The following is a 24,622-nucleotide window of genomic DNA, read 5'->3' on the forward strand; positions in this document are numbered from 1 at the left end:
AATCTTTACATAGAGCTTCACATCTATGGAATAGTTCATTGGGTTTTTCTGTCATTGCTGATTTACCCTCGAGATGTTTCAACATTGGAAGTCCTTTCTGTTACCACCTAATGACTTATATGCTCCATTCTGAAGTAAATCTTGGCATTTCTGTCATTTGTTTTAGCATTTACCATTTGGGGAAAAAATAGTTTACATGGTCAGTCCACTTTCCTGTCTTCATTGTCCTTAAAATTGAAGTGAAACAAAAGGAAAGTTTTTATAAAGGACTGTTTTGTATTTTTAAATGTCTCTATACATTCTTTTCCATTGAACTGTCACTATTTATTACCATTGGATTGGCGGATTTGACTAGGAGAAGACATTGATTCTGATAAAGAGAAATAATCTATAGGCCATGAAGCCTCTAGTCTATGAGTACCTCTGTTTCTGATGTCATTTATTCTATCGCACGTAGTTTAAGGTTCATATATTCAGATACTAATATCCTTGAGTGTGCCTTTTGTCATTTGGGTAGTGGAAATATAGGATGGAGGGAACAGGGGTATCTGCCCTTTTCTTCAAAAATAAGGAGCTAGAACAGAATGATCTGTGTCTGCTTACCTGCGATAATGTAATGGGTTGATATTGGCAGGAGCTTGTGGTTTGATGTGCCATCACTTCCATCAGTAAGGTTAATTGCTAACAAATGACTAAATGGGAATTTAGGGGGAATGCTACAGCTGTCTGCTATGTTAGTGGTAACAGGAGTTCTGGCGCCATTTCAGGGTCGCTATTTGTATCTGTCTGTCAGAGTCAGAATACAGTTGTTTCTCTCAGTTTCAGCCTTCTCTATAGAATTTCTGTCAATTGTTTGACTCCATTAAGTGTGGAGAGGAAATAAAAGCCTGAATGACCAATCCACCAGGGGCTATGGATAGACCCTTTCTTTGTCCATACTCAGAGCACTGCATTAGGTCTCATTATCCATTTATAATAAGTGACCTTTGCCCCCTGGGTCATTGAAAAATATTCAGTGTGCTTTTCTGACACATAGGGCACCTTTCTCAGCAGACACATGAAACAATGGGACGTCTAGTAGTCTGGAGGCTTGGTACACATTGCAGGTTTTAAAATACACAACCTTGTGCCAAATCGTTTTGGCAAGTTTTTCCTTTGCTCTTGCAGGTTCATAAATGGGCTAAGGGAGTCTAATGTCTGGAAGATGAATATAATGTTCCTTTTCTCTTTTGTAATTCCAAAAAATTTCTTGCCGTGTTTTTTAGTTTTGTTTTCTAGAAAGGGTTTGCCTTCATCTCTGCTTTTGTATTTCTTGTTAGAGAAATATAGGGATTTAGAGGTAGTGCTTTGAGAGGGCCATCATCTTTGGAAAGTGTTTGCCAAATATGCCCAAGTGCTATGGAGGTTATCTGTGACATGTTAATAACCTGTCTTTAGTCCTCTGCTCTGCCCAAACTGGTAGTGATTAAATCTCCCCACAAAAAGTTTGTTGGGGAGGGGGCATCTGAGTGGCTCAGTTGGTTAAGCATCCGACTCTTGATTTCGATCAAGGTCATGATCTCAGGGTCATGAGATCGAGTCCCACATTGGGCTCTGTGCTGAATGTGGAGCCTGCTTAAGATTCTCTCTCTCCTTCTCCATCTGCCCCTCACCACCCCATGCTTGCTTGCTCTCTCTTAAAAAAAAAGGAAGAAAGAAAAGAAAGAAAAAAAGAAAAGTTTGGGAAAGGATTTGACCCTTTCTTGGTCATTATAGTCCATATTTCTTCTGTGATATGAACTTGGACCCCCCTACCAGAAAGCCTGGCACATCTAGTTGTTCTATCTCTAGTTCCTGGAGCATAGATAGACTTAGAAAAAGATGAAGATAGCATAATGATTAATGGATGAAATTTATTTTCAAAGCAAGAAAACTGTCATGTCCAGGGCTCCACACTGTATAAAGTGACAGTCAGCCTTCCAAGAAGCTTGACTACCGGTAACTAACAGTGTGCCCTCAGTACAGTGTCTGTGTTAAGTACTGGTAGGAGTATTTGCCTGAAGAATGTTGGGATAGGAAAAATAAATGATCGAGACTACTTCCTTAGCAATTCATATGAAGAAGTTTTTAGAATAGGGGAAAATGTTTATAGAAGTACTTTTTGAGTTTAAAATTAATATATTTCATTAGTAAAGCCTCGTTCCTCTCTTAGAAGCATTCTTATTTTGCATTTAATGTCACATGTATTGGTTTGCTGACTTTATTAAAAACATATGAGATATACAGGGATTCAAAGAATTGCAGCTCATTACAAGGAATCAGAAGCTACATTGTCCAGTGGAACCCAAGTATCTTTATTCCAGCAAAATAGTTTTCCTTATTAAGTAATGTGCTATATAGCATGCTCTCAGATATTGGGTCATAGAAGTGTTATCTTTGAAGAATGATCTTTGAGTACCAGTACAGATTTTTCTCTCCAAACCAGTTATGGAAAACCGCATATGGCTCACCCTTGAACAGCATGGGTTTGAACTGCATAGGTGTAGTTATATGTGAATTTTTTAAATAGCCCAGTATTGTAAATATATCTTTTCTTCCTTGTGATTTTCATAATAATATTTTTTTCTAGCTTGTTTTATTGTAAGAATACAGTATATATTACATATAACATCTAAAATATGTGTTGACTGTTCATTGGGAATCCTTTCAGTCCCAGTAGGCAATTAGTAGTAAGTTTTGGGGGAATCATAAGTTATACATGGATTTTTGACTGTGGGGGGTTTGGCACTCCTAACCCTCATTTTCCTCAAGGGTCAGCTGTAGTTGTCAGAACTCTCTCCATGACAAGAATTAATATATTAACTGGATTATAGCACCATTTGACAAATTGCTTACTAAATACATCAAAATTGATTGGACATTCTGTTTTTGAATTGACAAATGGCTGCATTAAGAGAAGAAGGGAAATCCATTAATTATAGCTGCTCTCAACCGTAGGAAATATAATCACATAAATATGGATTTTGTTAAAACAAAAATCTCTACTTTATGGTAGTGTTGCTTATGTGTGTATCTACACTTCTTTGCCATTAATGGAAGGAATGCTCTTACCCACTCTTTTAACTGATACAAAAATAATAATTTCTGCTGTGTCATAGATCTCAGGCTCTACTGACTGCAAAATAGTTTTTAGTTATTATTCCAGAAAAGTGAAAAATACCAGGCAAACTCTATGGTTGAGCCCTTCTGCTCAATTCTTAATTTTATCTCTATTTGTCCATCTTCCATGTACATTCTCATTTTATTTAAGTCAAAGATTTTCTTTTGCTTTCATGGTGTATAGGCTTTTTATCATCACTGAATTTCTCTTTTTAAGAAAAAAAATCCTCTCATAGTCTGTCTTACTAAAGGTAACCACCCAGTGACCGAGGCATAGGGAGATGGGTGAATGCCATAGATTGTCTCTCTACAGTTAGAATCTGTTCTCCTTATTGTTGTCATATGACAGGAGGCTTTTGGCCATATGATTTTGTGGAACTTAGTAGAGAGATGAGAAACACTGAATTGCCTTCATTGCTTTTATACCATCAGTTCCTTGCCTTTTCTACTATACTTTCTTTGTATTTTATGACCACATGAAGAACATCAGAATCACTCTTACATGATGTCAAGTCTGGGTCAGAGCTGAGATTTACAAGGACTATTTTGAAGCTGGTGTTTTTTTGTTTTTTTGTTTGGGGGGGTGGTTTCCCCCTTGGGCACTTTACTGCCTTCCAAGGCTATACTCCAGGTGCCAGTGGTCTTTCCATGGGTATGTCAATATACTTTTAAATATAAAACTATTCTAATATTATCTAAAATGAAGTCTTCTGGTTCCTCAGGGATATTACAGAGAATGTAGAGTTGTGGCCCAAAGTACTTTCTTTGTTTCTGTCACTACATGTAAAGTTTCCTTGAATGTCTGTAACTTCCCTGTGTTGTGAACTTCAGGTCAAAGTCATTTTTCTCCATTGCTTGATAGCTTGATATTGTATCTCAGATCAGGGTACATAGATGATTATTAGGATGATAAAAATGATGATACTAAATTAAGGAGACATGGAACACAAATCATGGAGACTCTGAATCAGGGATATAGTTGGTATTTGGGGATTAGCATCTTTTCACGTGTTTATATGAAAATTTTAATTTAAAATAACGAACTTACTAGTTAAAATCATGAATTGAGGCAGTTTTTACTTCAGATTAAGAACATGGCCTTTGTAGTTTGAAGTTCTAGATTCCATTTCTACTAACTGCTAGCTGAGTGATTTCAGGCAAATAACTTGACCTTTCTGGGCTTTTTAAGTCTACCTGTCTTTGAAATGGGAAATTGACAATAACTGCTTTACAGGATCATTGTTAGATTAAATAAGATTGTTCATCCAAAAAGTTTAGCACATTATCTTGGATAGAATAAAAACTCACTAGAGATAGCTGTGGCTTGTAGTTCATGTTAATGGAAATAGTATCCTTGTTCTCTCTGCATGTCTTTCTTGTCTCTCTCAATTCCAAGTGGTCTATGACTGAAATACTACTGATGGCACAAATAAGGATGCTTTGTTGTTAACAAACAATAGTGAAGATAAAACATTGTGCTATATCATATCTCTTCTGTTCTTAAGTGGTCATCTGGATAAGTGGGCTCTATCCTAATATGTGTGTATTTTCAAAACTGTAGAAAGACATTTTTACTTAGCAATTTTAATTTATTGATGCAAATAGAAAATTTCTCTTAGGCTTATTTGTTTTGAGTATCTTCATTCCTTTAGTAATTTTATAGGGAGTGAGGGTTTCATTGTATTCTAAAAAGCCTTCGTGGTTTCATTGTATTCTAAAAAGCCTTACCCTGGAAGTCCTTTGCGATAGTTACCTTAAGACTCTGAAACTTTTACTTAAAAAACGTAAGACTGAACCTTAAGATTTCTAAAATGCAGAAGAACGCTTGATTTTCTGAAAGATTATCATTGGAATCACTGTCCACTACTCCAGTAACCCTTTCATTTTTTAAAATTTATTTTTAAGTTTTATTTATTTATGATAGGCACACAGTGAGAGAGAGAGAGAGGCAGAGACACAGGCAGAGGGAGAAGCAGGCTCCATGTACCGGGAGCCCGATGTGGGATTCGATCCCGGGTCTCCAGGATCGCGCCCTGGGCCAAAGGCAGGCGCCAAACTGCTGTGCCACCCAGGGATCCCCCTTTCATTTTTTTTAAAGTTTCATGTTCTTTGAAATTTATAATAAATATGTATTCATATAATATTAAGTAGGTAATTTTCAAAAAAAACTTTTGTTGGAAAGCAGTAAGAGAAAGATGAAGAAAGAGAAGGGGAGGAGGGAAAAGGGAAGGCAGGAAGAGAAAGAAGGAAGGGAAAGAAGAGAAAAAGAAGGGACAGACTATTTCAATTTGTCTTAGGGAGTAGAAATTAAGTGTTATCCAGTAAACTAGAGCTAAAGGAATTAACATAAACGATTCTCATGCATAGAGTGCTGTGTGAAAACAACATGGTTCCAAATACTTCATATATCTCACACCCTAGCCAAGAAAAGAATCAAGATGACTCTGTGTCAAGAAATACCTGCTCAGCTTTTTTTCAGACCTTCACACAATAAGTCTTTAAAATTTTTTTATTTTGGAAATGTTCAGGCATATACAGAAATACAGCGACCAGTATAATGAATCTACCTATTACCCAGCTTTAACAATTAACAACATTCTTCCTCTCTTGTTTTCTCTGTTCCTTTAGAATCTTTTTTTTTTTTAAGATTTTATTTAGTTATTAGAGAGAGTGTACAAGAGCATGAGTTGGGGGCGGAGGTGGATGGAGGGAGAGGGAGAAACAGACTCCTCACTGAGCAGGGAGCCCCATGCAGAGCTTGATCCTAGGGTCCTGGGATCATGACCTGAGCCAAAGGCAGATGCTTAACCAACTGAGCCACGAGGTGCCCCTCAAGATTTTATTTTTTTAAGTAATTTCCATACACATTGTGGGGCTCACACTCACAACCCCAAGATCAAGAGTCACATGCTCTACTGACTGAGCCAGCTAGGTGCCCTCAAAATCTTTTTTTTTTTCCAATTAGCAATAATCACGCCTCGGATAAACCTCATTGGCTACGAAACATAACTACTACGGCCATTACATAATTTGTAGTTTACACACTGGCAATGATTTGTGGAGTTAACTCTTTCCAGTAGTTTTACACTGTGGAGCAGTAAAGGGTAGAATAAGCCTTTGAAACTGTTCTCTTGCATTTGGAAAGAGAGAAAACCCTGTGATGGTTGTGAGCTAGTGTTCTCCGTCTCATTCTTTCCCCTATCTTCTTGGTTCTAAGAACTTTCTGATTTATTTAGAGGTAAAAATTTGAAAACATAGTTTCTCTATTGTGTGGAACACATCGTTGGATCCTTAATGATTGTTTGGAAAGATTTTTATTATATTTCTAAGTATAGGCTACAAACATTGATGTCCTCCAGGTCAAAAAGCTTTTAGCTCTCCATTCTAAGAGAACTTTACCTCTTTTGCTTAGGCAAGAGAAAAATATGTACTTAATTCTTCCTGCTGTATAATGATCTGGACTTATCTAATATGTAACTGGATAATAAGTGAAGCATGGAAGAAGCTGTATTAATTATTTGCAAAAAAAGATTTTTTGACATTTTTACATTTACAAACAACTGCCTCCACTTTATTTTTGTTTGTTGTACTTTATTTTGGAAATGGGAGTAACTAGAGTTACTCTTCAACTCTGCCATTACAGATGGGACCAAGCACAGTAAGTTTACAATACCTGGCCTATTGCCTACATGTACAAGTCAGTACATTGATAACTGAATGCAGTTTAATGACCAAAAACACGGATTTTTTTTTTAATCTCAAGACATCAGTGCACAGAGTTTCTGCATATCTTCTGCTCATCTTGGTCTCTTTATAAGGGTATTATGTTTTATAGTGTTCCTTGAATTTAGAATGGAGAATTGATTACTCTTGAAAGAAATGCATCTAACATAACAGTATTATCTGTAAGAATACATTTGCCACTACTGAAAGATTACAACTCATAATTCTACATAGAATTAGCACTGGGAGACCCTCTGGCTTCCAGCAAAGAATCATGTCCATCAACAGAAACACATACTACCGCATGTCCTTGAGCAGTTGCTAAAATCTGGTCCTATAGTGTGTGTGTATGTGTGTGTGTGTGTGAATAAAGATAATGATAAATGACTATATATGTAGTGAGTAGGACAATAAGTGTATATGAGCACTTCCACAGCCCCCTCCCCTTAAGGAAAACATAACTAAACCTAAGAAAATAGTGGGGGAAATGCATGACTCATTATGTAGTAAGCTCAACTTTTATTTCACACATTGGTTTCCATCATTCATTGATATGCATCCGATTTCTTTGTTTTCCTTTATTAACTTCTTGGGTTGACTGCATTAACCAAATCAACTAGAGTGTGCTTATGCCACAACTTTTTATAAATATAAATTTTAAATAGGTACATATTAAATACAGTTTTAAAGGTATCAAGGAATATTTACTGAGAAAAAGCCATCCCTGTCCCCAGCCAGCTTCATCCCCTCCTAGGAGACAACTGCTGTAATTGATGCCTTCTGTCCTACACTTTTGTAAAGGTGAGCTTTGGTAAAAATAGTTTTGTTGTTATTTAGACCTACATGCCTGGCTAGGTTCTGTAACCCATAGTAAAACAAAACTGTTATCTATAAACTACAACCAAGGTATTATGTAGTCATAATATGATCTTTTAAAATAATAAGGGTGGACTTTTTAAACTGTCCTGCTGTAGTTTTAATATATATATAATGTAGTTGTACTGAGAACTGAGTTGCCATAATCCACATTAAATATGCATTGTGGACATTATTCCAGGTAAATAAACTCTATCTTGAGCTTAATTGTAAATGTTTTGAAGGGATTGTTGCAATCTCCTTAGTTCCCAGAACTGTATTGGGACAGTATGAAATTTCTAGTGGAATGACTGGTCTTGCCGATAGCATGAAATCAGTATGTTTTATTCTTTATCTTCATTTTGTGATATTTACAGTTATGTTAAGCAAAACGTAATTGTGACTCCTTCCAGACTACCTCCAGGTATAACTTGTCCAGATGCTATATGTCAAACGACCATTATGGCAGCCGGAATAACAAATGCAAGCTCCTTGGTTTATGTCTTCTGTGGGAATACTATATGATACCATAGGGGGAGGGAAAAGGAGACAGTGCAGGGTGGAGAAGACATACACCCAGTGTTGTCAGTTATTCAGTGAAATCTGTTATCTCATAGGCAATGAGGATATGTCATTTTTCCAATTATATATTGCCTGTGACTGTTCTTCTGGAAATGTAGAATAAAAGGAAAGTGAAACCAGAGCTGTACAATGACTGACTGTTAGAAAACTTTAATAATTAATTAGAGAACATCTATGGTATCACAGGGTCAGGGTGCAAGGAAATCATTGATCTGTTTAGTATATAACGTAGGTAAAGCTTGTTCCCTTTTATATATTGTTAACACTTCAGCTGTTGTTGCTCTGGTACAAGAGGTGGCTCCTAATAAATAAGATAGCCAGTAATACATAGTGGTATTGCTTCACCCCTCTGTGTATGAAATTCAGTGAATCATTGTACATTTATAAACTAGAGAAAAACTTCTTTCTAGACTTCAGTAGAAATAAGAGTTGCTTCCTTAATAAGAGTAAGATTGCTTCCCATTTCTTAATGTATTTAGGTATGTTATTTTTGACCTGAGAGCCTTCTCCCTTTTTAAAAAATTATTTTTTAAAAGTCCAGAGCTTAATTTTTGCCGATTTGATAGTATGAAAGCCATTTTTTAAAAAATTTGTATTTATTTATTTATGAGAGGCACAGAGAGAGAGGCAGGGACATAGGCAGAGGGAGAAGCAGGCTTCCTGCAGGAGCCCGATGCCCCAGAACCCCAGGATCATGCCCTAAGCTGAAGGCAGACACTCAACCACTGAGCCACCCAGGCATTCTGAAAGCCTAACTTGTTTAAATTTACAAGTCTCTAATTTACAGGTGCTAGTTGGTGATTGTATTCCTTTTTTGTGAATTGGTGGTTCATGGAGAAACGTAGAAGACCATTTTACTTTTAGATTATTTGTCTTTTGAGCCTTACTTTTTAAAAGGCAAATTTTGGCCTCCTGTGCCAGGAGAGTACATTCCCAAGCAGCATTTCTTTTTCAGGTCCCCAGTGCTTTCTGCTCAGAAACAGTTTGGTAAAGAGCCCTCTCTTATCATATGACTGCTATATAGATGCTGTTTTTAATAAGTACCAAAAATATATTGAAACTTGTCCTTGGGTGAGAGTTTATCATTGTTGGCCTTTGGGTGAACTTTGAACCTGAGCTGTTTCATTCAAGGCAACATGATGTCATTGAAGTCACAAATTTCTTTTTTGCTAGAAAAAGGCATGTTGTTCCCCTAAGTAACTGAAAGAACCGAGTAAAGGCGGCACAACATTATTCACCCCTCAGGTCTCCACTAAAGACTTCAGCATGGTGAAGGCTTTATTGTTTGTGGAGGATTGGGAGGAAAAAGCAGGGAGTAGGAAAGCTGCTTTTGGTCTTGAATCTTACGCGGAATACTTTGTTCACACAGCTGCCATATGACCCAGCCAGCTCACACTCACTTTTCCAGAAAAACACTTTGGATCCACATTCATTTCTTCCTATTAAAAGACTCCCAAAGTTTCTTTTTAGATTTATATGTTCAGTTTATGAACATATTTTAGGTTTTTCAACAGGAGCTAAAGCAGAGACTTGTAGCTCATATAGAAAACTAGATACCATTTGGACTAGCAATTCTCATTATTTGAGAAGCAGATTTCCCTGATTCCAATAGCGTTGAGATGCATTTCAAGCAGAATAGCTTTTAAACATTGCCTAAAGTTGGGAGTGTGGCGTTCACTGATAGCAGAACCTGCAGTTGATTAGCTATGTCCTCTGAAGCTTCGAGAGCCCCATCTAAGAGAATTTATTACTGGGAGTTCAAGAAATGCCGGGAAAAGTAGAACAAGAACAGAACAGAACCAAACAGATTTTTGCCATCATTGGCTTCATAAATAAGCGTTATCCTGTGTGTTAGTTTATGTAAAAAAGATGCTTATAACCTGTAAGTGGTTGGTCTGTTCGTTTCGATATGCATTGTCAAATCTTTTTTTCTTTCATTGCTTTAAAAGCAAATGGTGCTGGGAGCAAATATTTTTTCCATTTATTCTTTTGTCTTAACAGAATACCTAGACTCTGTGTACTCTGTCGTAAACTCCACAGATAGGAGATCTGACTTTTTTTCTGAGTATCTAAAGCATGCCCAATACACTAAAAAAGTAATTACCTGCCCTAATGTATTCAGTATATTAATGGTAAAAACTTCTCTAACCGGAACACTAGATATTTTGCAGGTGAACCTAGGTTACTGATATCTAGTTACTACTCTTTGGATCTTTTTTTTTTTTTTTAAGATTTATTTATTTATTCATTCAGAGAGAGCAAGAGAGAGGCAGAGACACAGGCAGAGGGAGAAGCAGGCTCCATGCAGGAAGCCCGATGTGGGACTCGATCCCGGGTCTCCAGGATCACACCCTGGCCTGCAGGCGGCACTAAACCGCTGCGCCACCGGGGCTGCCCTCTTTGGATCTTTTAGAAAGAATTTGATTCCTTGGAACTGAGGATATGCTGTTATTGTTTTGGGGAAAACAAGATTTAAATTTCTCTAGGACTAATAACTCATTTTTGAAACCTTAATTTAATCCTACATATCTTAACCTACAAGTAATAGTCCATATTCATTCTATTAACCAGTATTAAAAAGACTAAAGACTTTAAAGCATCTTTAGATGTCTTTTAATACAATGTTTATAACTCTTAGGGTACCAGGGAGGCTCAGTCAGTTAAGTGTCTGATTTCAGCTCAGGTTATGACCCTCAGGGTCCCAGGATTGAGCCTCCTGTCAGGCTTGATTTAAGCAGGGAGTGTGTTTCTCCATCTCCCCCCCCAGGCCCTGTCCCTCCCAGCCCCGCCCCCCTCAAATAAATAAAATCTTTTCTAAAAATATATTTATAACTCTTTAATTTAGCAGTTATTATTTAAATAGCTTAATACTTTGTACCTATAGTAAAACAGAATCTAAATCAATACTTTTTACTTTCTTTAACTCAGAAATAGTATATTTTATATGGGTAATTTATAAAAATTCTATGCTGATTTATCCTTACATTATGGTGCAGAAGATGCCTAAAAATTCAAAACCAGAGAATTTGTGCAAACTATTTACATATCTGAGATGTTATATTATCAATTGACATTTTCCACCTTATAATATTGAAAATTTTGTTATGTAGCTTCAGACTTAGGGTCATTATCAGAGGAGCATTTAATCTTTCTGTTCATAATTTTACTCATGTTGTTCTACCGATTTGGAAGTTTTTTGGGTTTAGGTTCACAGGACTAATTGGCAAAGATCGGCACTGAAACAGATTTGTTTTTTGTTTGCTTTGCACATAAACACATATTAAATTATATAAATATATACATAGAAACACACGTATGTACACAGAGATACACCCATATATCACTGTAAGACAGCAAAATACACTTGGTGATTTTTTTTTAGCATTTATTTACTCACTAGAAGCATGATCTGCTTTCCTGAGAACACAGTATAAACAAAGTCTGGCTCACAGTTACCTCATAATGATCTGCTCATCCTGCCCTTGCTTGTTGATCTATACTTACCACATGCCTGTGTGTAGAGGCAGTACTTTTGAAGTTGTAGTCTCTAAAGTAAATTGGCAGTGTATCCTTTCTAGTTAGATGGCTAGGCTTGTTTCAAATTACTGTTCCTAAGGAAGGGAAGGAAGATGGTGGAGATTTTGATTTCAGAATTCCATATTCTTTTCCTGTCCCAAGTTTATTAATTATCTACAAATAGTTGGTAAATGTAAAATATATTAAACACTTTTCTTTATATAGAAGGTGTGTATGTTGGCCCACTGAGCTCAGGCTTGTGAGATATGGAGCTTAATTTTTTTCTAGAAACAAACTCTCCTATATAATTCTTTTCTGTGCCTTCTAACAGATGTGCAAAAATTAATCTCAATCAGTTATGCCCCCTCCAAAATGCATCTACATCCACCAAGGCTTACAGAGGACAAAGATAGGAGATGAGAGAGTTGGAGACATTTTATCCTTACTGTGACCACTGGGATGCCCCGGTTCCCTACCTGATCATTGGTTACTGGTTCATATAGGTCTCTGTAGCATCCACCCTCTGTAGCATCCATCCTCATTTGTACTCCAGAGCTTTTTCAAAGTCTGTCAGTTCTCTGGATCTCTTCTGTAGTACTCTTGTGCACAAACAAAATACTGTTCTCAGCTGATCCATGGGGAACTTGGAGAGGTGATCATGTAGACTTGACTATGTAGACATGCTATGTGCACATTTCTTCTTCTTTGCACTGTGTGAGACCTCTTGCTACTTCCTTGAGCTCTATCCAAGAATAAAGATACGATTTTTCACAGACGTTTTATCCCTACAACTCCTGGGGTTCTGTCATTCTTTTAACCCTTCCTTAGGGACCCTCTTTTTCTCCCTTCCTGCTGATCCACTCTTGCTCTAATAATCTCAATCTTTCCTAGTAATTGGCTGGTGGGAGTATGGAAAACCTTGGTCTTAATCATCATACTTTCGTTATTTTCTTATCCCAGGGTCAAGGTTTTGAGTTCTTTTTTCTTTTCTTTTCTTTTTTTTTTTTTTTTTTTTGAGTTCTTTTTTCATTGTAACTTGATATGTCATTGTTTCCTTAATGTAGTGAACATGGAATGTTCTTCCCACCTGGATTGGGGAAAATTTTTAAACACAAAGATGGGAAGGATACTTATTTGATGTTGGAAATGTTATCCCATCAGACTTGTATTTTATATTGTGAATCTTCTAGATGCTTCAGAGCTATTGAAAAACTATTTTTTAGTGAACATTAGGTTGGAACTCTTAAAATCTCTATTTAGGAATTCAGGATTCAGATTTAATGTTTCATAGATATATATTTGGTATTTTTATCACTTTCTTAGGAAAGTAGAGGGGCGGTAGGGAGGAGCAGGATTCTTCTTTTTCTTTTTTTTTTTTTTAACTTTTTACTATGGGAAATGCCAAACATACACAAAATTAGAAAACGATAGTATAATGACTCTCCATGTACTTACTTCCAGCTTCAACAATGATCAATTCATGACTAATCCTGTTTCATCTATAATCCTGCTCCTTACCCCCTCCTTGACACTGTATTTTTTTTAAGTTTATCCCATTTTGATAATGGATAAATAAATGTCCAGCCATTCTAATGTCCTCACTTAGTCCAGAATCCAAAATTCCATTCACTTAATACTTACAGAGTGCTTATTCTGTGACAGGCACTAGCCTGGGCTCAGCATATATAGAATGCAACACAAAGTCTTGGAAATATTCTCATTAAATACTAGTTAGGTATACAAGGATATAATTTCTTACATTTCTTTACAACTTTCTCATATCTTTCCATCCCATTACCCTGGCTTTACTGGGGTGGAGGGGAGTCCTAAGCCATCTGCTCATCCTCCCTCTCTGCCCCTTTTGTTTTACTGACTCATCTTCCACTCTCAACCTGCCTGACCACATCCAACCATGTTAGTGCCCAAATAATTACCAAAACATTTCCTTTATGCTCTCACTTCAAAATCTTTGTACTTATTCTCTTTGTAACTCTTTCCCCTCAGATATCTGCATGACCTATTCCCTCACCTATTTAAAATCTTCTCCACCCTCAACCCCTTTCCAAAGTATGTCCTAACCTTTAGATATTTGTCCTTAGTCACCTTCTTGACTACTGTTGATAGAAGGTTTGAAGGATCCACTTGTTCTGTTCTGTATTAAGAACTTAATATAGGGGTACCTGGGTGATTCAGGTGGTTAGGTGTCTGATTCTTGATTTCAGCTCAGATCATGATCTCAGGGTTGTGAGACTGAGCCCCACATCGGGCTCCATGCTCTGTGGGGTGTCTGCTTGAGATTCTTAGTCTCCTTCTCCCTCTGTCCCTTCCCCCTGCTCTCTCTCTCTCAAATAAATAAATCTTTTAAAAAAGAATTTAATATAAAATTTATTTACTGAAAAGATAACAGATGGTTTAGAAACAACTCAGCCTTTTGCAAACATAGATTTACTTAACAGTTTTAACTTTTAACAGTTTTGTAATACACACCAAAATTATTCCCAAGAGGATTCTTAAATATTAATTAGATAAATATTATGATACTCTTCGTGATAATCGTTCAGAATCGTTAAGAAATCAGATGTTCTGTTTTGGTGATTACTGGTGTTTTGTGCCAGATGCCAGCATGCCTTTCAGAAGTAGAACCATGATTTTAAAAAATAGTGGCTAATTATTTTAACTACTGAGAATCTTACACTTTAATACTATTTATTCCCCTCTGAGTGGTAATTGGTGGCTTAGGTACACCACTTCTCCACCAGCAAGTTAAGTTAGGTTATTTTTGTGCGTGCATTCTTCAAAATCTTGCCCTAGGCTCGTCTCCTCTGTCTACTTGATTTGAATCTATTTCACTAATATTCAGCTCTTCAGAATACCTTGCCTGGCAAGAGTGCAGTGAGATTGGTATTCTCAGTCACTGCTCATAAAGGTATCTAACTCCTAGTAAGCATTAAGATATTTAACTATGTTCATATCCTTTTATTTCATTTTTAGGAATGTAGCCTACAGGAATATAGCACATGTAGATGCATATATACATATCTCTGGGGAACAGAAATTATGAAATAATTTTTTGTTTCTCATTCTTTTCTATTTCTTCTTTTTCAAATGCTCCTACGCTTTTCTTCCTCCTTTTTTACTTTTTTCCCTCTACTTCCCCCAGTTCTTCACTGTTTTATTTCTCTTAGTATTAAAATTGTAGAGGCAGAGAGTATATGAGAAATCAATGTGTGTTCTTAGTTTTGCTGTGAACCTTATTAAAAGTATTCCAAAAAATAAAGTCTATTTTTTAATAAATATAAGCAAATAAATACTATGGGACTTTGAAAAGAAAGGGCTAAGTTTTTATTAGGATAATATTTGGTTTACAGTAAGAATTCATTAATAAATGTTTGTCGAATAATTTTATTGCTTTGACTAAGCAAAGGTTCTTCTTAGTGTGAGAAAATAGGCTCTTTGTACTTTAAGCCTATATCTTACCACTTCAGAATTGGGGAAACTATTGAAATATCCAAGAAAATGAAACATTTCTTAGGATAAATGAGGTGTTTCAGGAACTGGAAATGTTTTTAAGTTAAAAATGCATACTTATACCTTTTAATTTATAGGAAACTATTAAGTAGACTCTTTTTTTTTTAAGTAGACTCTTAAAGAATCTTGACATTTGTCTTAAAAATTCCTTCCCAAATTATAGGAATTGCTTCAAATTAATTTCTGTCTTAATTGGAAATGACCAAAATGTCCTGAATGTGTTATGGAATTGTCACTGCTCCTTAAAGTATTTGTGCTGCAAAGATGTAACTGGTTGTTCATTTCTTTTACATTGACATCTAGCATGATGAAATTCCTACAGATACTTTTTAAAGTGCACTTGGAGTTCTTCCTTACTCCTAAGAAATACAGTCTTTCTTGTTCATTATTTGAATTGCCCTTGTGCATTAAATGTCCTATTTTATCTGAAAAACTACCATGGTATCCAAGATGGTTGCAGCCTCATTAATTTTAGCACTGCATGGGTTAAAGTTGTTTAAATATGTTTTCCTTTTCCTACAGTGGTTCCCCCTGGAAGTCCAGGGCCCATTACTCGGCATGGGTCCTATGACAGTTTAGCTTCTGACCATAGTGGACAGGAAGATGAAGAATGGCTTTCTCAGGTAAAAGTCTAAAATGTTTGGCCTGTTAAAATGAAATAAAGCAGAAATCCATTGTCTCTTCTTATTCTTGAATTCTAAAATCTTAAAAATTATTTTCCTTGGAGGAAAATGGGCAGAATTGGGAACTCTTTGTAGGACCATCAAGAATGAATCCATTGTCTTTCTTATAAATATTGCTACAAGGATACATATACATATATTTTATATGTATTATATACATGTGTGTGTGTATGTGTACATTAGCTTTCATACAGAGAGCATGAAATATGCATAGCTTTCAAACAGTCCATTTATATATCCCTTAGAACCTTGGGTTTTAGATGGACTGTTTAGATTAAAATAAGAATTGGTCTTGTTAAAAAAAAAAGAAGAAGAATTGGTCTTGTTGAAACCATGAAACCATTCAGTAATGTGTGGGATATGTTTTGTGGAACCAACATTTTCTGAAGCTTGGGCCCATACTCTGATTGGAAAAGGCCAGCATTCTCATCAGCCCATGTCCTGATTGTGCCCAGCTGGGTTCCTTTCCTCAGTTCGTGGACCTGCTACCTCCAGTGGTCTCCAAACCAGTCCTGTGACCACTCCAGCTGACCCTTTCTCGCCTTGCCAGGTGAAACTATCTTCATTTCAAGGGCTTTGAAATAAAAGATACTTGGGCAGATTTCAAAATGATGAGATAACAAATGACTTCATTACAAATGCTGTTATGTCTGCCTCAAGTCTGACGTCATTTGGTAAAGTTAATGACCTGTCTCAGATTACCAATCCAAGCAGCTTTTCATCAGACAGGTGCCTCAGTGGAGGCCCATGAAGTTTCACTGCTTTCTCAGGGAGGGTAGCCTATAAAACTACAGGGAATCTGGAAGCCGGAGAATCAGATTATTTCTAAGTGACATACATTTCATTACACCTGAAGTACTCATGGGAAGCTCCTTGAAGGAGGGTCGATGCTTCAGTTCTTGGCATATGGAGGTGCCTCCTTTCTTGAGGATACCACGGTAAAGTAAAAAACAAAAAATGCTGGCAAAGAAACCACTGTCCTTCACTTCAACTTTTCAATTAGGAAAAGGGGTAATGTGTGCTGTCAGTGTGAAAGTATATACAATATGTTTGTACTGCACACAACAGGAGAGTGAGTAGGAACATCTGGCCATTCCCTCAGTGAAATTGCATAGGCATCTGTTTACCTCTCGGCTCTGTGACACGGATGGTTTTGAGCTTAAAATACACAGAATGCTTTATCTGTGGCCTAATTTACATTGCAGAATACAACTACTTGAATCAGAAATCACTGTCCTAAATCAGAGTATTTTTCGCCCTGTGATTAGTGGGAATGTGAATATTGTTCCAAGACCATGATGATGCTTTTGCCCTTTAGGACTTAACAAACACAGAGCCACACTCTGTGAACCTTTTCAATTATGTTTTGTTAAGAATTAATCACCGCAATCAGAGAAATGTGATTAAATATAAAAGAACTCAGGGCAAAATGAAGGCACATGGGAAGTCAGTTCTATAAAGTGTGTAACAGATGTGGATGCCGCAATTAAAGACATTGAGAGGTAGTCTTTCAACAAACATTTGCATATTTAGTTTCTTCATCAAGTTGCTCATGTATAAAATCATATGATATGTTTATTTTCATGTTTTACTCTGCTTCTTCTACTCTCTGCTCTGTCTTTAAAGTCTTCAATATTGGCACCATTCTTTATCCCCTCTATAGACCATGAAATTCATAAACATTGTAGTATTACTGTTTTGCAGCACTTAAAATACCTGTGTCAATGTTCATGGTAGTGGAGGAAACATTCTAATTAAATAATGATATTTTGAAGACAAATCTAGTCTGAGAGAAAATATATAATACTCTTCATTTAAAACCTGATTTGGGGGGATTTTGAGGTAGCTTAGTAAATGCTAAGTAAATGCATAATTGAGGTAGCTAAGTAAATGCATAATTGTGGAAAGAAGCTGGCTTTGGGTGTTTAAAATTATTTCAGACCTTTTCTTTTCCTTGGATAGTTCAAGAACAACTTCAAGTTTGTCATGAGCTTGATCCTCAGTGAAGGAATTACTTTTAATCTGTGTATTGATAGGTGTAGTATTCACTACATGCCCACAAAGTGGTAAGTACTGTCTAGAATGAATGACAAAGGTAGTCCCTAGGGAGTTGATGCTAGTTATATGAGGCAGGCAACTGGTGCTTTTACTCTTATATGACTTCTGTGTTGTATATGTGTATGTGGTGTGTGTGTGTGTGTGTTGTGTGCATGTATGCTCACACGTGTAAATACATACACACACAAAACGAATTTTTCATTTATTTTTGTAAAAATCAATAGACGGATGTAGTGAATGCATATATAGGCTGTGATTACCATTGCCTTTTGATTGTGGATGCCCTGTACCTCTCTCACTTGGTTAAGATGAACTTGGAGGGTGTTTGGAGACAGGATGAGGGGATAGTGAAAGCGTCTTAAAAGGAGGTCATAATACATTTAAATCGTGATTCATAATCTGTTCCAGGTAGAAATTGTAACACACACTGGACCCCACAGGCGTCTGTGGATGGGTCCACAGTTCCAGTTCAAAACCATCCATCCCTCAGGCCAGACCACAGTCATATCATCCAGCTCATCTGTGTTGCAGTCTCACGGTCCAAGTGATACTCCACAGCCCCTTTTGGATTTTGATACAGATGATCTTGATCTCAACAGTCTCAGGTAAGAAATAAGAACTAGAGAGTAATTTGACTGGATTAGTATATTCATTTGTAATGAGCATCTTAGGTAATATTTACATTTTCCTTTCTGGCACAGTATTATGGTACAAAATACATGCACTGTAGCTTGTTTCACTATTATTGCTGGGGTTCTTATGTGGGATCTCTCTACATTCAATAAATATTTGTGTTTTGGATTGTATTTCCCTAAATGTAATATTCAATGCATTTAAAAAATATATCATTTTTACACTGTCTTCCTCCTATTTCTAACTGCTTAAAGTCTGACGGTACTCTCCTTACCTGATCTTACTAACACTTTGCTTTCAACTAACCTTCATTGAAATCCTGCTTATCCCTTCTTTTAGGCTTTAAAAAGTTTTCAGATGAGAAAAAAATTGATATAAATTCACTTATAGTTTATTATATATATATATATATATTTATATACATATTCATCATCTGTATTCTCTGACTCTCACTTGTAAGAATCATGTACAAGATTGACAAAGTATGCTTTTTGTTATTAAAGTTTTTTTTCTAATGCAACTAAAAACCTGTAACTTTTGTAGTCTCAAGTTTGCTTACCAGTTTAATTTGTTACATCCAGACTTAACACATTCTGGTATAACAATGAAGGGCTCAGTCTAATACAATGTAATCTCCCTTTCCTTGTCTCCTCTTATAAAAAGTTCTGTAATGTATCTTACTTGAATCTAACATAGACCTTTTTCTTACATCTCTTTAAAAATTATGGAAAAATGAGTCCCCAATTGTCAATATCTGTTTGTCTAACAGTGCAAAAGCTGTTGCAGAGGTAGCTTAAGCCTAGATGTTTCTTTCTTTCTTTTTTAAGATTTTATTTATTTATTTATTTATTTATTTATTTATTTATTTATGAGAGACACACAGAGAGAGAGAGGCAGAGACACAGGCAGAGGGAGAAGCAGGCTTCATGCAGGAGCCCGACATGGGACTCGATCCTGGGTCTCCAGGATCAGTCCCTGGGCTCAAGGCAGCACTAAACCACTGAGCCACCGGGGCTGCCCTAGATGTTTCTTTCTTAAGAGTAATTCATGGGGCACCTAGCTGGCCTAGTAGGTACAGCATGTAACTCTTGATCTTGGGGTCATGAGTTCAAGCTCCATGTTCATGTAGAGCTTGCTTTAAAAAATAAAAGAATAATTCATATTAATGGAACATGTCTTCTGTAATACTTTTTTCAGTGTCTTAATTTTTTGTTTGCTTTCTACTTTATTTCTTTCATCCGTACATTTTTATTTTTTAAAAAAACAAAACAAAACAAAAAACCCTAGAATATCTTTTTTGGCTTTTCAGAAGTGGGGCTTTTCCCCCCTGATATCAGACAGTAGTGACAATACTGAGTACTAGACCAGTTTTCACTGGTACCAGCAGTAAAATGTAACCTGGTGTAGTTAGTCCATTTTCAGGAAGTGGTTGGTCCTCAACTCACTGATTCAATGTGTACTCATTCATGTTTATAAGTCATTTGGGTACTTAAATGTCAATAATAAGACATTTAAAATAGACAACACATAAAACTATGTTTATTCTCTTTATTGAACTATGCACAAGATCTGTTTGTTTGTTTGTTTGTTTTTTTTTCTGATGACTGTCGCCTGATACCATAATACACCCTTGTCCCTTTTCTTTGGAGCATCTTTCTAGCTCACCTATGTATACAGCTCTGTTCCTTTGCTTTGTGACTTCCAACTTGCTTAATTACTCTTTACTTCAGACATAGCCCTTCATCTAAGAGCTCTCTAACTTGCTTCTTCAGATAAACTGTTGTCCTAAATTCTGTCTAGAATTTTCCTCATGGGCTTTCCTTTTTCTTATACTTTAGCATTTGTCATTTAAATGGTTTTATTTTTTTATTTTTATTTTTTTTTATTTAAATGGTTTTAGACTGTATATATTTGATTAGAATACTGTCCTTTTTTTTGTTTTTGTTTTTGTTTTTTAAGTAGGCTTCACACCCACCGTGGAGCCCAATGTGGGGCCTCAACTCACCACCTCAAATTTAAGACCTGAGCCAAGAGCAAGATTCAGATGCTTAACTGACTGAGCCACCCAAGCACCCCAAATATTGTCCTGTTTATTGGATACATATAAACTTTAGATACCTTTGTACTGAGTCACAGGTTTATAAATTTCTTTTGAATTGCTCTTGTAATTTATATTTAAAAATCTGAGCATATGGGCTCTTGGTTAAAACCTTAACTTCCATGAGAACACAGTTCTGATGGGAAATTTAGGTTTGACTTACATCATTTCAAATATAAAAGGCCTGTTTAGTACAATTTCCTCCCCAGCATCCAATTAGAAATCCAACTATTTATATTCTCCTCATCCCTGTTTACTATTGCTCTGAGTGCCCCACCTCTGTTTCTTCTACATTTCTTTAGGGCTATATACAATGGCACTATGGCTCTTAGCCTTACTTTCTCCTTTAAGTTGTAAAAACTTTATTTAGGTGTTTTTGATTCAGCTGACCCTTTACATTTAGGTTAGTATATAGGGGGGCAGACTATCACAGCACCATATAATTCTTAGTGATACCTTATGGAGTACAGGACAAGGTACCAAGTGTAAAGAGTCAGCTAAAAAAAAAAAAAAACCACCTAAATAAACTCATGGAAGCTCCTTACTTGGAGTAGGGATTTAAACTGTAAAAAAGGCCAATGAAATATTTATTAATAGATCTGAGAAATAGATTATGTAAAAGAAGCTGAGATACAAAGTCTGCTTTTCTACTGAAGGTTAGCTCCTTTGGCTTTATTACTTTAATTTTTCATCTAGTTAATTAACATATTCATCAGCTCACATATTTAATATATATATCTGTATATATGTTGTGATTATTTTAGTGAGGACATGTACGTTTTACTCTTTCAGCGGATATACAGTGTTATCAGCTATAGTCATCATGTTATACATTTGATATTCAGACTTTATTCACAGTATTTTAAGTGGTACACAATTCTCATAACATAAAATTCACTGTGTAATTCAGTGATTTTTAGTATATTCACTATGTTGGGCAGTATCCCCACTATCTAATTCCAGAACATTTCCATCATCCCTACCAATTTGTTTTTATTTTTGTCATTTTTATTATGGAAAAACTTTAAACATATATAAACATATTTAAAGTTAAGGAAAATAGTAGAATAAGCCCACGTGTATCTGTTGCCAACTTCAATACATCAATTCACGGCCAGCCTGTTTCACCTACCAACAACTCTAGATTATTCAGAAACCCCAATATAAATCAAATTAATAATAGGAAATTTATTAGCCCACTTAAGTTGTTTAGACCAGGAGGGGACTTTACTGTGGATGAACTGACCATATCTAACTGTCTAGCTTCTTATTTCTCTTAAGAACCAGAAAACATCTTTCCTAGACATTTCAAATACACTGTACCTCTTTTCTTACTGGCCCAAATTTGCTTAGGCCTGCCCATCCTGGAGCTGATTAATCTCTGCCATGAATCGATGGGATTACCATGACTGGTTTAGCAAAATCAGCTGGAGTAGAACAAATGTTGGGTGGTACACATTGTCCACAAGAACAGTGACAAGTATTTATTATCAGTACTTCCAGCTTCCAGTGCTGGATCACATGGGTTGTCCTTCACCTGCCTCTTCTTTTCTTTTCTTCATACAACAAATACACAAACATTTAAACTGTGCTTTTGGTAACTACTCTTTTTCTGCAGTCTGTACTAGGCATTTCAGGCTTCTATAATCTGTCCCATGGCATTTATCTTCCACCAATGTCCACTGTGAATTCTGTGCTTCAGCCAAACATGTTCCTCAAGATGCCCTGCATTTGTCATGCTTAGTTACCAATCCAATGGGGCTGCTTGTTCTAGTTGTATGCTTAAAGAGCACTTCTTGCTCCTCTGCATATACGTATCCTGTTACTGTATACATATCCGATTCCTGGTACACCTCCACAAGATCTTCTCAGTCTTTTGTGGAGCCTGATTTCATTACCTGTTTTCTCATTCTAAACTTTTATTGCCTATTTCACTCATTTTCGTAATTTTCTTTTGCATCAGTCATGAATGTCCGTGCTATACCATATACCCACACACAGACCTTATTAGTTCATGTTTTGTTTCTGCCTGTTCCTGGAATAATACTGACACACATTTAATATTCAGCAAAGACTCATTGAATGAATGAATTACCAAAAATGTTTGCTGTAACAAGTTTTTATTCCTCTAGGTTGCCTGGGCTCTCAGATCCTGTAGTCATACAGATTTTTTAATGTTAATAATATTAGCCTAATACAGCTGGAAATAGACTCTTTGCATTTATAGGTTTATCATTCCTAAGCAACTTAAAATTATATGTAGTAAATTGCAGTTTTGCTGAGACTCTAATTGATTCTTACATGCTAATTGGTAATTTTATGGAAGTAAGTCAGTTAGTTAAAAGTGATCCTAGCTAAACCTGTGGCCACCACATTCCAACAGAGCTTTGTTTTTCTATGCTTCTGGTCATATATAAAGTAACTTTCATTCAGGATTGTAAGGGAGTGTTCAAAATTTTGTATCTAGTATATGCTGCCTTTTATGGCAGGTGTTACTAGCTATGGTGCTATTTCATGAATTTGAAGAGTGTCAAAACTCTTCATATCTGTCCCTTGGAAATGTCAAAGGTTTTGGTATAGTTTTTTTGTTTCCTTTCCCATTCTACTAAATTTATCCCTTTCAATTAATGTCAATTTTCAACCCCTTACTTAGAATCTATTGAATAACTTACAAAAAGGAGAAGGGGTCCAGAGTGTAGGGAATGTTTATAGTGCATTAGCTTTGTGCAAGAATTAGGGACTGCAGTTTCCCTGTTTGTCCCATTTTAGAATGAATGGTTCTTTAATGGATTGGCCTATTCCAGCATCCCTGATTTAAGGTCTGTTGTAGCATGCGACAGTTTTGATGCTGGTAACATATGTGAATTAAATTAAATTGCATTGCAGGATCCAGCCGGTCCGCTCTGACCCAGTCAGCATGCCAGGGTCATCCCGTCCAGTCTCTGATCGAAGGGGAATTTCCACCGTGATTGATGCTGCCTCAGGTAGAAAACTGCCTCCAAAATGTGTGCTGGATAGTTCTGTGCATTTTAAATTTCTTTTCCTGCACAATGGAGAGAATGATATTTTTGCCTTCCTCTTCCTTTTTTTGTGTGTGTTTGTTTATTTTGGGATATGCGTGCATGCTGTGCACATATATGTGTGTGTGTGTGTTTAAGGTTTATCATTTGTTGCTAAACAATGCCATGCATTTAAGTATTGTTAAGGTTGGTGAATGATGCGGTGGGGTTGGCACTTGATTAAATGTAATGAACACAGTATTGAGGGCTACAGGGTTGATGACTGTTTTGCCTTTGATCTCTCAAATGTGGAGAAGCAACCTTGACAGAGAACGTAAATACAATATATGGATTCAATTTACTAAACCTGTTGAGTATCAAAGTGCCTGATCTGTGGAAGTAGAGAGTCCAAATGCTGTTGCTTAAATGGTTTTTATTATTGAAAGCATAAAGTTTAGAAATTCATTAACTTAACTTTCGTCTATCTATCACAGTTATTAACCTTCTATCCTTGGAAGCAAGGCATGAATATGTAATATTAATGCCCAGGAGTAGATCTTTGCCTCTGTAGGTGATAGTTGCTACACTAGTATTGTCAAACCGTTTTCTGCCACATCTGCCAAGTACCTGTTTATAATAATACATTTTTCATCCCTAAATGCATTGATAAAGAAAATAAGGACAGTGATCTTTCTGTTATGGTGCAGCTGCAGAGCATCTGAAGAGAGCATACATCAGGGTTTCATCAAGAAAAAGTCTCTTATGAGTAGAATTATTAAATACTCGGCATTAGTCAAACAGTTGAGTCA

The 24,622-nt window shown here is 36.2% G+C and overlaps 1 protein-coding gene across 7 annotated transcripts in view; it reads left to right on the forward strand.

Annotated features, from left to right (window-relative positions):
• The window catches only part of BCAS3 (BCAS3 microtubule associated cell migration factor), a 592,235-nt gene that overhangs the window by 300,792 nt on the left and 266,821 nt on the right, over positions 1 to 24,622 (forward strand). For all 7 annotated transcript variants that reach the window (XM_041723949.1, XM_041723952.1, XM_041723951.1 and 4 more), the window contains 3 exons: positions 15,865 to 15,965; positions 18,492 to 18,688; positions 23,701 to 23,798. In XM_041723949.1, coding sequence (XP_041579883.1) covers positions 15,865 to 15,965; positions 18,492 to 18,688; positions 23,701 to 23,798 — 396 coding nt within the window. The remainder of the gene's footprint in view (positions 1 to 15,864; positions 15,966 to 18,491; positions 18,689 to 23,700; positions 23,799 to 24,622) is intronic.

The sequence above is a fragment of the Vulpes lagopus genome, chromosome 12 (assembly GCF_018345385.1).
Source record: "Vulpes lagopus strain Blue_001 chromosome 12, ASM1834538v1, whole genome shotgun sequence".
NCBI classification, from domain to species: Eukaryota; Metazoa; Chordata; class Mammalia; order Carnivora; family Canidae; genus Vulpes; species Vulpes lagopus.